The sequence below is a fragment of the Aspergillus vadensis genome (genome assembly GCF_003184925.1).
Source record: "Aspergillus vadensis CBS 113365 unplaced genomic scaffold BO88scaffold_25, whole genome shotgun sequence".
In the NCBI taxonomy this organism is placed as follows: Eukaryota; Fungi; Ascomycota; class Eurotiomycetes; order Eurotiales; family Aspergillaceae; genus Aspergillus; species Aspergillus vadensis.
In genome coordinates, this window is record NW_020292063.1 from 368446 (window position 1) to 382106 (window position 13661).

General features: G+C 54.3%; 4 protein-coding genes across 4 annotated transcripts; 1 reads left to right on the forward strand and 3 right to left on the reverse strand.

Annotated features, from left to right (window-relative positions):
• Positions 1-353: 353 nt before the first annotated feature.
• On the reverse strand, positions 354-5334 carry BO88DRAFT_407649 (EF hand domain protein). The gene is made up of 6 exons (XM_025707489.1): positions 4989-5334; positions 4703-4857; positions 4485-4608; positions 4211-4399; positions 826-4130; positions 354-771 (listed from the first exon to the last, which is right to left on the reverse strand). Exons 1-6 carry the CDS (start codon positions 4999-5001, stop codon positions 742-744), a joined length of 3816 nt encoding a protein of 1271 aa, XP_025559254.1. The 5' UTR covers positions 5002-5334; the 3' UTR covers positions 354-741.
• A 388-nt stretch (positions 5335-5722) lies between these two features.
• BO88DRAFT_407650 (tubulin alpha chain) lies at positions 5723-8089 on the reverse strand. The gene is made up of 6 exons (XM_025707490.1): positions 7961-8089; positions 7843-7883; positions 7699-7725; positions 7530-7605; positions 6492-7446; positions 5723-6422 (listed from the first exon to the last, which is right to left on the reverse strand). Exons 1-6 carry the CDS (start codon positions 7983-7985, stop codon positions 6200-6202), a joined length of 1347 nt encoding a protein of 448 aa, XP_025559255.1. The 5' UTR covers positions 7986-8089; the 3' UTR covers positions 5723-6199.
• A 457-nt stretch (positions 8090-8546) lies between these two features.
• On the forward strand, positions 8547-9851 carry BO88DRAFT_438021 (uncharacterized protein; the record flags this gene model as incomplete). The annotated part of the gene is made up of 3 exons (XM_025709655.1): positions 8547-8745; positions 8806-9232; positions 9297-9851. The coding sequence occupies exons 2-3, from the start codon at positions 8906-8908 to the stop codon at positions 9849-9851; spliced, it is 882 nt and encodes a 293-aa protein (XP_025559256.1). The 5' UTR covers positions 8547-8745; positions 8806-8905.
• A 132-nt stretch (positions 9852-9983) lies between these two features.
• On the reverse strand, positions 9984-13522 carry erdS (aspartyl-tRNA synthetase, cytoplasmic). Its single transcript, XM_025707491.1, has one exon. The coding sequence runs from the start codon at positions 13234-13236 to the stop codon at positions 10378-10380; it is 2859 nt and encodes a 952-aa protein (XP_025559257.1). The 5' UTR covers positions 13237-13522; the 3' UTR covers positions 9984-10377.
• Positions 13523-13661: the final 139 nt, after the last annotated feature.

Sequence of the window (13661 nt, forward strand, 5' to 3'; positions counted from 1 at the left end):
CCTTAACTTGACTAACTGTTATCTAAATGTAAGCAAGCTCCCTGCACGCTCATCATGACCCGCATCACATGTAGACTAAAGTACTCTATCGGCATGTCTATTCTGTTGTCAATGTCAGACCCACATCCACACCTGGGCAAAGAAGCTCGGACCAAACCTAAATTTCCTAGCGATCAGACGGCTTGTTTCAGGTAGTCATTGAAATAGATAATGCTCTGGATCAATTTTCGAGTAAATGAACTGTTGTTTCACTTTGAGCAATGGCAGTATCGTATTAGGGATTACTTTGCCATATATGAGCTATGCAATAAGTACTAAACAAGGAAGGCGCAAAGAGCAGATCAAAAAGTAGTAATAGTAATTGCCTCCGGCCGCTCTACCCTGGCCTTGGTCGTTGCTTCCTTTATGGATCCGCTGTCCTTCTGCACTTCGTTTCTTCTTTCATAACTAATCCAATAATTGTGTTCCTAAATTACACGGGGCGATGATGATAAGTGTAGGTCATAATATAGTTGACTGTGATGTGGGTAAGGCGCACATCGCTGAAAGAGAAGGGATATACATTGCAGCAATAACAACATGCAAGCTGGATCACGTATGAGTCAAGGAAAAGGAAAGTAAGGAAGGGGACGTAAGGTGGGAGGAATTAAGGGGGAAGGAAACATTTGGAGCGAGTGAAGGGCTCATAGAATAGAAAAATATGTGCACTGATCGAAAAATAGAAGAGGCTATGGATGCAAATCAAGACTTGGAAGTCAGGTGGTCTACGGCCTATGAAAAGCAGTTAGCACGGAAGCTTCCCCTATTGATGGTCTGATAACATACCTTGTCAAGGTTGTAGTCGAACTTCTCCAGAGCTGAGAGGGATTCTTCTCTGGGGAATCCCATGCCTGTCAGCCGCTGGAGAATCTGATCGTCTTCGGTGCCCGTCTGAAGAGCCCAGCCGGGTTCTTTGCTGGCTTCTGTATTGCCCGTTCCGTTTGCTCCGTCAGCAGCAGCATTGGCGTTGTCAAGAGGAGCAAACAGTGCTTCCCAGTCGTGAGTCTGAGATTTCGCGCTGGGTTCGGAAGGCGGTGCAGCAGAGCCAGGAGGCGAGGAAGATACGTTCTTGTCAAAGTTGAAAAAGTCTGAGGAGGCGACATCCGCACCTTGATGGGGAGAAGTCTTCTGTGCTGACGGGTTGTCGAATGAGAAATCGAAGTCCACACCGGCTTTGGCGTTATCAGGCGCTTCAAAGTCGTCATCTTCATCTTCGGCCTCCTTTGCTGGAGCCAGGTTGAGGCCGGCGAAAGCAGCTTCAAAGTCAGGTGCGCCTGCCTTGGCCCCTTGGGGAGCAGCCTCGGGTTCCTTTGTCCCGTCACGTTGGGCTTCACCACCCACAATCGGTGCCCCTGTGCTCGACTCTACTGAGTGTGGAGCATCGGGGGCAGTGGTTGGGTCTTCACGGTTCGGTAGGAGTCCGTTGTACTCGCGTGGCAAGTCTCCTGGCTCCTGCTTTTCAACGGTGTCCTCATACTTTGGGGGGCTTGGCTGCGATTCCGCCGCAGGGGGCTGGCTTGCAGTGTCCGCATTGCCAGGAGTGGGGAACGCTGCCAGTTGGGACGGCTCAATAGAATCGGGGTTGGGTGCTGCGGCGATTTGAGTCTGTGGAGGGAAGGCGGGGGTGAAATTATCCTCAAAGCCCAAGGGGGCTTCGCTGTCGGAGCTCTCATCTCCATCGTCAAGTTCGCGAATGGGAGGAAACTCTGACTCAGGAGCGGCCGGGGCTCCGTTCGATTTGCTTGCTCCAGGCCCACTCTTCATGGCAGCAAAGGCTTCTTCAAAATCATTCTCTTTCTGTGACTTAGAGCGCTGATGTGCTGGCCCACCGAACAGTTCATCAAAGCTGAGATCTTTGCGCTCTGCAGGCTTGTCATCTCCAGAAGGTGATACAGCGCCAACTGCAGGTGGTTCACTTGCGGCGATGGTTGGAATATCGGGGAATCGCTCTCTTGATTCCTCGCTTTCATCGAACGGAGAGGTGGCGGGCTGTGCCGACGAAGGACCTGCCACTTCACTGGTTGCTGCCTGCGAGGCAGTTCCTAGGCTGGCCGTGTCTTGGCCACCAAATCTGCTACCTGGGGGTGAGACCTTTGTTGAAGAAGTCGCCGAATGGGTCTCTCCAAGAGGCAAGACACCCGGTGTCAGTTGCCTAGACTGAGCCGGGGCAGGAGGCTCCAACCCAGGACCAGGAGCGAATGGAGGCGGAGACACTGACGGAGTGGGCACCCCAGACGTGGGCTGAGATTCAGCCCGGAAAGACACTGGAGGCGGTGGTGTAGCGGTTGTCGGTGGTGAGGTGAAGGCAGAACCGAACAGGCTATCAAAGGCACGCTGCTGATCGCCAGAAATCTGCGGAGATAGCGCATTGCCCTCGCTCGATCCAGTAGCCGTACGCTTGAAGAACGGGTTGGTATTTTGACTCGTCGTCGACTCGGCTGGGCTCATAACAGGAGCGGCATCACTTGGGCTGACAACTCTCTCCTCCGACGCTTCAGGCTGCTCCTTGGACAAAGAATCGATCTCGAGCTGGATCTTGTCGCGCTCTCCCTCCACAGTTGCCAACTGCTTCTTATTGATCGCGACGAGACCCTTTTGTTGCCGGGCCTCTGAGCGAGCCTTATCGAGGGCAGGCTTGAGCTGAGCAACTGCAGCGTTGGCTTGGCGGATCTTCTCCTTCAAGCTTACGTTCTCCTGCTGATCAGCGCTGAGTGCAGCTGATACCTGGTTATACTGGTTTTGTAAATCCTGACGGCTTCCTTCGATCAAGGCATACTCCTGCTGCAACTTGCCAGTTTCTGCCCGTGAAGCATTGAGCCGTTCCTCCAAAGCTTTGAAGTTCTTCACTTCTTGTTCATACATCGAGCGGGCCTGAGCGAGACGAGCCTCAAAGTCTCTCTTCTGCTGCGAGGTTTGCGACAGATCCTGCTCGGCAGATGTTCGCTTCGTTTGGACGTTCTGCATCTCAGTAGCCAGCGAACCGATCTGATTAGACAGATTTGCAAGCTCGGTGGTTTCCTGAGTCAGTTTGTTTGACTCTTCAGGGTCGTTGTCTCCCAAAAGATCATCCGCCGGGGGCGGCGGCGACCTAACGGGTGGCGGAGCACCAGCTGAAGCGCCAGTCATCTGTGGCTGCAGGGTCTGTCCAAAAGATGAAGTCGGCACAAACGGCTTGAAGGTAGTTGAGGGAGCCTGGGGAGATGCTCTCGAGCCGGGGGAACCAGGAGTCTGGAAGGCGGCATTCGAACCCCCGGTTGACTGCGGAATTTGGGAAGGAGCTACCGGCGGTGCCGGTGCCGGCGCAGAAAGTGCATCTAGGCCAAACAGATCGTCAGCCGCCGAGTGTGGTGTGGGAACCGGCGCTGGAGCCGGAGCTGGTGCTGGTGCCTGGGCAGGAATAGGAGCTGCTGGGCCGAAATGCGAGGATCCAGGGCGGCGCATGCTCGGAGGGATCAAGGCAGGAGGCAATGTCTGAGGCAGCGCCTCCTTTCCACTACGCGTTAGGCGAACCAGATACATGGCGACGGCAAACTCATCCTTGGTCAACTGTCCGTCCGCATCTATATCTGCGAGATCCCAAATCTGAGCTAGTGTCTCCTCAGGCAACTGTGCACCCAGGAAGAAAGCGACAGCCTGGTCACCACTAATTGAACCTGCCTTGGCCGTATCAACCGTAGCAAAGATGTTGTCAAACATAACCTTCTCTTGCGGCGAGATAAGCCAGTCACCACCAGTAGCTTGGGCGGAGAGAGGGGAGCCGAACGGTTGCCTATTGATCGGACTCTGCGTGCGCTGGGGTCCAGTGAATTGCTTCGGAATCGCAGGCACCGGAGGAACCTCAAGACCTTGACGGGAACCGACCGATGAGCGGAGAGAGCCTCGGCGAGCGGCAGCATCATAGAGAGCGGGTGGAAGTGTCTGAGGAATTCCCCTCATCGCACCGGACTTGTAGGACGTAAGGAGGTGCATGGCAATGACAAATTCCGTAGCATCTAGAGCACCCTGTTGCCTTCTATCCGCCAGGTTCCAGATGCGACCAAGGATCTCGTTCGGTAACCGCGCACGCTCGAATATTTGCTTAGCTGTCTCGCCTGTCATGATGATCTTGTTAGCGACTGTGTCCACGGTTTGTCGGCCTCGGGGCGCTGGCTGGAGGGACATATGTATGTACCTGGCAGTACCCCACTTTTGGACACATCCGATTTCTCAAACAGCGACAAGAATTTGTTCACATCGTCGGGGTTCAGCGGAGGGACCCGGATCGGCGCATTCGCGCCCGGAGTAGGGCTGGTAGTGCCTGCTTCACGCGGATTTGGGGTGGCATCGACAACGATCCCTTCGAACTTGGGCAGGGGTCCAGCTGCAACGGCGAACCATGTCAGCAAAGGTTGCACTCTCATCATTGTTTCTATCGAGGCCAGAACGAGCACCTAGAATTCACTCACGTTGAAAGGCCAGTTCCTCTGTAGGTGCGCGACCCGCCTGAGCGTGTCCGATCAGCCGCATGACGACACCAAACCCAGAAGGGGTCAATAGACCCCGATTTTCCTTGTCTGCGATCTGCCATATCTATATCACGTCGCCATGATCCAGTTAGCCGTCCGTATCCGATTGCGATCGCGCGGAGGAAAGCTTTCCCCGAGAGTGGTAGGCAACGACATACCAAGCCGAGGGTTTCCGGGGCCAACTGGGTCTTCTCGAAGAAAGGAACCGCGACCTCGCCGGTGATGACGCCAAGGTTGGTGGTATCGGCGGCCTGGAAGAGTTGATAGAAGACCCGTTTCTCCTCTGGAGTCAGGTTGAGATTGAGGTTCCGAGCTGTTTGGGGGGAGAAGAGAGCATCCGTCAGTTCCGTTGTTCGGTCGTCATCGTATTCGACGGGGTTGGGCCGTTGTCCCCTGAGAGCTCGGGCGGGCGACAATTGTGCAGCCCAGGACACGAGGACTCACCGTTATCAGCCATAATTATAGCTCAGGAGGAGCTAGCCTCCCTTCCGTAGAATCGCTGTGCGCCAAATAATTGACCGAGAAATTCCGGACGGGGGAGTGTTGAAGCAGAGCAGGAGAGACGGCTGTCAACCTTGAAGGTGGAAGACAGCACGGGGCATGGATGGCCAAGGCGGCAGCAGTAGCTCTTCTGAGGGGAACTTAGTAAACGGGGGGGAGAGAATGTCGCGAGGCAGGATTGCCAGAAGCCACACAGCAGAGGGGGAATGGGAAGGTCCGACAGCTGAAGAATGAGGACAAGTCCGAGGGGGAAGGGGGGAAAAAATAAAAAAAGGTATAGTAACCCAGATGTTAATAAAATTAGGGGAGAAGGGGGAGCAGGAGGAGTAAGTAGGAGGAGGGAGGAACTGGCGACCAGAGTAACTAAAGCGAGCCGAGCACCGCAGGCAGAGGGGCGGCCCAGCCAGAGACAGCTCCTACATTAATTAACTGCTACTGCTACTGCTACTGCTATGCTCCCCCGGGCGGTCAGTCAGCCACTCACTCAAGTACTACCGACGTCAGTCCAGTTCATTTCCCAGTCTCTCTCCACCCTCCAGGGTCCATGGATTACTGAATCCCTGGAGGCTCACCCGGTCGGCACGAACCCGACTGATGTATGCACCTCGGCGGAAGCTGTTCCTCCTTTTCTGGATGTGGCGTTATTTAGAGTAGGATCTCATAGAGTTTACTTTCCCATCTCAAAAGCCATCCCTCCTATTCTACCACCATTCACTCCTTTCGCCATGCAATACGAACCACGGGAGAGTACTGGTAACAGCGCATATCCTCGCTCATCGTCATTTTCTTCTCATTTTACCACTACAGGGATGATCATCAATTCGCTCGAAACTTGCAAAATGTAGATTACAATTCTCTTAGGCGCCCAAAAATCCTGCATATGTGTTTCGAACGAGCGAGTAAATTTCAGCGCTGCTTCAAGGGATATTAGAAAATATACTCAGACAAAAAGAAAACATAGTCTGTACTACGGAGCCAAGCTTCTCCTTCCTATTTGCATGCAGCCAGAGTCCCGCTGCTCATTTGGGTATACAACCTTGGCCAACGCCTTGCCCCAACGGATCAATTCACATTGCTGCAGGGCCAGCCACGGCTTCCACCCGGACGGCCCGGCTGGACCCCCCGCGGGACTCCCGCCCAAAATTCGGTCAGATCTAGTACTCGGCCTCAACCTCCTCCTCCAGGGAGTCGCTGGCAACCTCCTCATAATCGCGCTCGAGGGCAGCCAGGTCCTCACGGGCCTCGGAGAATTCACCCTCCTCCATACCCTCACCAACGTACCAGTGGACGAAAGCACGCTTGGAGTACATAAGGTCGAATTTGTGGTCCAGAGCGGACCAGGCCTCGGAGATGGCGGTGGTGTTGGACAGCATGCAGCTAGAATTGATCAATCGTTAGCTTTTTTACTCCTCTGAAAAGAAGCATATCAGATGGAGAAGAACTTACACAGCGCGCTTGAGGTTGGCAAGGTCGCCGTTGGGGACCTGCTGGGGAGGCTGGTAGCAGATACCGATCTTGAAACCAGTAGGGCACCAGTCGACGAACTGGATGGTGCGCTTGGTCTTGAGCGTGGCGACGGCAGCGTGGGTCTCCTTGGGGACGACATCACCACGGTACAGCAGGCAAGTGGCCATGTACTTGCCGTTGCGGGGATCACACTTAACCATCTGGTTGTTGGGCTCAAAGCAGCTCATGGTGATCTCGCTGACGGAGTTGGACTCGTGGGAGGCCTTGTCCGCGGAGATGACGGGGGCGTAGGCCACCAGAGGGAAGTGGATACGGGGGTAGGGGACCAGGTTGGTCTGGAACTCGTTGAGATCGACGTTGAGGGAACCGTCGAAACGGAGAGAAGCGGTGATGGAAGAGACAACCTGAGCAATCAGGCGGTTGAGGTTCTCGTAACTGGGGCGTTCAATGCCGAGGTTGCGGCGGCAGATGTCGTAGATGGCCTCGTTGTCAACCATGAAACTGCAGTCGGAGTGCTCAAGGGTGGTGTGGGTGGTAAGGATAGAGTTGTAGGGCTCAACAACGGAGGTGGCGTTCTGAGGAGCAGGGTAGACGCAGAATTCCAGCTTGGACTTCTTGCCGTAGTCAACGGACAGACGCTCCATCAGGAGAGCACCGAAACCGGAACCGGTACCACCACCGAAGGAGTGGAAGACCAGGAAACCCTGGAGACCGGCGCAGTTGTCGGCAACACGGCGGACCTTGTCGAGGACCTGGTCGATCATCTCCTTGCCGACGGTGTAGTGACCACGGGCATAGTTGTTCGAGGCATCCTCCTTGCCAGTGATCATGTTCTCGGGGTGGAAAAGACTGCGGTAGGTACCGGTGCGGACCTCATCGACAACATTGGGCTCAAGATCGCAGTAGATGGTGCGAGGAACGTACTTGCCCTGACCTATACATCACAATTTGTTAGGGTGGGCTGCAGGCGAAAAGGAGAGCAGGGTGCACTGAGTGGGGAGAGCTATGGAAACGTACCAGTCTCGGAGAAGAAGGTGCTGAAACCGTGGTCGGGGTCATCCTTCTTGCGCTCCTCGGTCAAGTAACCGTCGGCCTGGCATCAGCAAGCAAAGGTCAGTGGGATTGCTCATCGACGTGGAGTGGCAACGCTCGACAAAGGCGTGCCTAGGCGTTTGTTTTCACATACCTGGATACCGTGCTCAAGGCAGTAGAGCTGAACAACATCGTTAGTCCACTGATTATCCCCATGATTCATGGCATATGCCCATGTTGTTGACTTCAAAATATTGTTTCAGGAAAGGAGGGGTCGATTTCCCCTGTTTGAACATACCTCCCAGCAGGAGTTGGCAATCTGGCAACCAGCCTGACCAACTGTGAGGGGGGAAACACAAACATTAGTGACCACGCGAAAAATCAAGTGGCGGCGAAGGAGGGGATTGGGCACACACCGTTCAAAGAAATAACTTCTCTCATTTTGGCGAGTCGAATTGATAAGTTTCAGATAGTGATTGATGGAGGGACACGGAGTGGGCGTGGAATGTGGACAGAGGGAAAAATTAAAATACCCAAGGGCGATCTGTACGGGGGTTTCAGGGGTAAAGTTAGTAACCTAACGAGCCACCACAACACAGGGCACGAAAGGGGGTTAATTGGAGATGGTGAATTGGATGAAGAGGGAGGGAAAGGAAGATTCAAGGGAAAGGGAACAGGTGGGAAATTAGTAAAAACGGGGGGGGAGGGAGGGAGAGGCCACGAACCCTGGGGAACTGTTTGGTTAGTGACAATGGAGGAGCAGGACGAGAATCGGTCGACTCGATTTGTTGTGGTCTTTCATGCGCTGTCAACCCAACGATGCCGCCGTGGTTGATCCGTCCGTTGGGTCGCGTTGGGCTATGAGTCTTCTGATTGGCTGCTTCCCACCTGGCGGTCAACAGCTGAGTCAGCACCCTGTTCCGGTTAAGATCTGGTCACGTGGAGAGCAGTGACGGCATGACGAAAGATCGCCGAACATCAGCCGGATCATCGCAGTCCATGGATTGCTCACCACCATTACCAATGCAATTGCCATGATTTCCTCTTTCAATTGATCACTTGTCCTCGTCCTACTCATTCTGACACTGTAACCTATACATCCATATCAAACACGAATATCCCTGAAATCAACATCAAGGATATTCCATCTTCCACCCTCCACCGCAGCTCCGATCTAGATCTCCAGCAAAGCTTCAGACAAGTACCTATCCCAATCCCACACTTCTCACACGATATCAAGTCCTCTAACGCAACATCGCAGGCCCATTCCGACTTTTCTGCCACTCTATCTCCAACAATGACCATATAAAACAATACTGCACACCACAAAACACCCCCTCATCGACCATAACCAACCAACAATGCTTCTCACCCTTCCCCTCCTCCCCCGCCATGTCCCCTCCTCTATCCCTTACCTCATCCTCGCTTTCCTCCTCTTCACAGCCCTCGTAACCGCCAACGTCGAGAAGACCATCTTCCTAGCCCCTCCCCCTACCACAATTCCAACCCCACATCCGCCAATCGACGACCTAGGTCTCGCGCGCCTCTCCCCCTCCCACCCCATCCTCCGCACACACCTCAACGCATCCTTCCCAACCCAGTTCTCACCAGGGACCGAATCCTGGTTCTTCCTCCAAAACCTCACGCCTGGTCGACGCTATGAAGTACGCATATGCTGGCTAGCAACTGTACGTGACCCTTCCACCCTATCCCCACCGAACCCCAAACCCACCCATCTACCCTCATACCTAGCCTATACTGACTCTATGGGGAAAAAAGCAACCAACATCCTTCACCCTTACAACATACACCCTCCCGCACGCCCTCTCAGACACCTTCCTCCTCTCCTCCATAACAAACTACTCCTCCCTGCGCCTCGCCAGCACCCCAAACTCCGAACTCGACCTCGACCTCGACGACACAACCACCACCAACTTCAACCCCGAAACCCCCCTCGACAGCAACGAACCCATCACGGACTCCGTCCTGTTCCTACGTATCCGCGCCGCGGCAGATTACTACACCACGGATAAGGAGCTGATGACACATGTGCCGCCCGTGGCGGTGGATGTGATTCTGGATCCGTTTCTGGGTAATGTGTTTCCGCGGTCGTTGGTGCCGACGGCGTGCTACGGGGTGATTGTGGCTGTAGTGGCTGTTTTGGTTGGAAAGTGGGTGGTTGGGGAGTTAGGGAGAGTGGTAGATGATATGGCTGAGGAGAGGGAGAAGGAGGAGGGAGATGAGGATGTGGATGGGGATGGGGAGGTAGTAGTAGATGGGGTGAGAGAGGGGAAGAAGGTGCGGTGATTTATGATCTTTCCTTGAACGGGTATATACATGCGTGCATGATTATTGTGGATGATATTTGCATATGGGTATATTACTACTTTCGGCACTTGTATGATTACTGTTTACATATCATCATGTTACCCAGATTTAGTGACAAATTATCATGACATTCCTTTTTCTTCACATCATGGTCATCCGTACATACATACAACATGGCTTCATTACACAGGCGCTGCGTCTATCTTACCGTCTTTGTATGAAAGCACATCCAAAAACGAGAAACACAGAACAAAAGTAGCCCTAAAACATACAGTCATATCGATCGCTCCACGACTAAGACAACAAAAACAATAGGGGGAATATCTAATGCGAACCATTCATCCCAAGCAAATAAAGCACAGAGGCATGATATAACGTAAACAAAACACATCAAAAAGCCATATAGATCTACCTGTAGTCAGATCTCCATAACAAACACGCCATGACCTCATTCCAAGATTAGTAAATAGAGTAGAGAGGATATTCAATATCGCAGGTAGATTGATCAATCTTCAAAGAAATGCAGCACCGCACGCATACCCTTACTGCCCAGGCCGTGCGGCGGATAAGCAATATAGAGCGGGTCGTCCTCGGCGCCAAGCTTAGCCCGGAACTCACTCTTGCGCACCAGATGGAACTGCTTGGCCATGGTGTCGTAGGTGTGCTGGAGCATCTTGATGCGCGCGCCGCGGAGGTTATGGCCGGGGGTGAGCGAGGACATGGCGCCGGCGCCGAATGTGAAGGACTTGACGCCAGCGGCGGCGGCTGTTTGAATGGCGTGGGTGACGATGTGTTCGATAACGCCGTTAGGGGAGCCTGGGAAGTCGAAGCTGTATTTGATCTGCATGCCGTGGACGGGGGCGAGCGTGGCCAGGGCGACGAAGGCGCAGATGGTGCCCTCCTTGTCGACGGCATAGAAGTACCAGCGGTGCTCGGGATCGCGCCAGGGGCGGATCTCGGACAAGTGTACCTGTGTGCCCTTGCGGTTGTTGAGCCAGTCCTGGACGCGCTGGTCGATCTTCTGGCGGACCTCGTCGGAGACCATCTCGCCTCTGTTCACGGTCACAATCTTGACGCCCTCACTTTCGGCGTGTCGGATCTTGCGGGCGATCTCGCCGTCTGAGGCTGCCATGTTGCGGGCTGGGTTTACGCGCTCCTCAGCGATGCAGGACAGCGTTCGCCAGCCCATGCGCTCGCCCAGGATGGTCTCGACTTCGGCGGAACAGAGCAGCCAGACGGGCTTGTACTTGGTCTCCCGCCGCAGCCACTGCAGGAACTGTGTGATCACTTGGCGGTACTGCTTGGGGTCGCACAAGGGGTTGCCTGGAATGATCACATAGTTGCTGCTGCTGGGGACGTACGAGATGGCGGCCCCGGTGCCCATGTCACGCCAGATCTTGAAGCGCTCATCGCCCCAAGAAGTGGAGGTAGCATCGCCGTAATTGGCAATGAGATGCTCGAGTGGCTGGAGCTCACTCGTATCCTGTGCGATGACACCCTTTCTGTCGCGCGCCCACGGAGGATCGATGGTCGATGACTCCGGGTGCCGCAGCTGTGCCGCCACCGGCTTGGCCGGAAAGCTGCGGGGGTCGCGAGGGAAGAGTGATGCTAGGCGAATATTGCCCAGTTTCAGAAGCAGCATCAGCAGACGCTCCAGACCAACACCAGCTCCAGCGTGGGGTGGCGCACCCCAGCGGAAGCCCTCCATATAGTCTTCCATAGTATCGGGGTCAATTCCAGAGCGACGCATGTTCTCCTCGAGCATATGGGGGTCGTGGATACGCTGGCCACCAGAGACGATCTCCTGACCGCGGATGAAGATGTCGAACGAGTTGGTGTATCGGTCATCCTCGGGGTCGGGCATGGTATAAAAGGGGCGTGCGCTGGCAGGGAATTTATCAAGGATGTAGTAGTCGGTGCCATACTTCTCCTTGACCAATTCACCCAGGCGAATCTCATCGCGAGTGTGGAGGTCCTCATCCTCTGGCAGCGGGTTTCCATCCTCGTCGCGCCAGCCGGAGTCATTCAGCATCTTGATACCGTCCGAGAAGCGCAGGATGGGGGTCTTCTCCAGCCATACAACATCTTCTGATGGGAATTGGTGCTTTACAGTCTCCACCTCGCGGCGGTAACGACCATACACACCTTGAAGGATGGACTTGATAACCGCATCCAGCACTTCCAACATTTCATGGTAGTGCTCCTCAATGGCCATCTCAATATCTAACCCGGTATACTCGGTCAGATGACGGTGGGTGTTGGAGTTTTCCGCTCTGAACACAGCGCCAATTTCGTATACACGACCAAAGTCGGCGGCGATAGCCATCTGCTTGGCTAGCTGAGGACTCTGTGCCAGGAAAGCATCACGCCCGAAGTACTGCACGTGGAAGACACTGGCGCCTGACTCGGTCGCTGAGCCTTGCAGTTTGGGTGTGTGGATCTCCATGAAGCCTTGCTCATCGAGAGCGAATCGGAAGAGGTTGCAGATGGCGGATTGAATGCGGAAGATGGACTGAGAGGTCGGGGTGCGCAAGTCGAGTAGACGATTGGTGAGACGAACGCGATCGGGGATGTGACTGCGGCGGCCTTCGATGCGCTCCTCTTCGGCCGTTTGGATCTCTGCCTCATAGATACTAAATGGGACGGGCTCCTCGCGACGCACGACCTGATGCAGCTCGTCGATGGAGATCTCGACGTCGTGGATGGTACAGCCCAAAATCGGCACCTGAGGCTTCTGTATAGTTCCCCGCACACGGACAATGGAACCCAAACGCAGATGCTCAGCCCAGTGAACCATGGCGATAGACTTGACACCTGCCTCCTCATGCAGAACACCCTGGAAGGTGAGCAGCTGCTGGCGGAACACGAGGAAGACCAGCTTGGCACTCATGCGACGGATGATATGTAGACGAGCTGTAAAACAGACCTGCTGGCCCACCAAGGACTCGGAGATGGCATCTAGATTGGTACGGACCTCACGAGGGCGTGTCCGGGACTGTATCAGCGGCAATTCGCCATAGCGAGCCTTCATCTCCGAGGTCTCCTCGCGGGTGGCATTGGCGACTTCCTCCTTCCGACGCGAATCAGATTCGTCGGAATGACGCTCCTCGCTCAGACGGGACTTCTCTTTACGCTGTTTACGTGCCAGACGTTTCTGCTGGTTCTTGCTGATGCTGCCAGGCGACGAGGAGTCATCTGAGCCGTCATCGGAGGAAGAGGCATAGTCGCGATCACGCAGGAAGTTGCTGAGAATGCTGCGGCGGGGCGACATAGATGCAGCCGAGGCCGGGGTACTGTGACTCGACTCATCGTCGGGAGACGACTTGTTGGGTACAATCTTGGAGAGCGCACGTTTGATAGACATGATGGGGGCGGGAGGATGGGAGTCAACTCCCATGTGATGTGATAAATAGGATTGAATGGACGAAGATGAGGAAGAATGACCGTCAATGACGGGGGAGATGAGAAGGAGGGGAGGAGGATGGAGGGGGAGAGAGAAAGAGGGTACCGTCAGCGCTTATAAGTAGAAGGAAGAGTTGGGTTGGGCCCAGGGTTTTCCAAGACAATTAAGGTTAGTAGGAGAGCTTAGCAGGGGCCTTACAAACCCAAGAGTTGGCCAGAATGTGAGAGAAGTAGTCGAATTATTAACAGCATAAGCGTGCAAAGTAAAAGAAGAAATACGAGGGAGCAAATAAAGGCTGGCGGGTCGATCCCGAGGCAGTGATGTCATGCCTGTGATGATGCAAAACCCGGGATATCAATTAAAATACTATGTAATAAAACGATTAC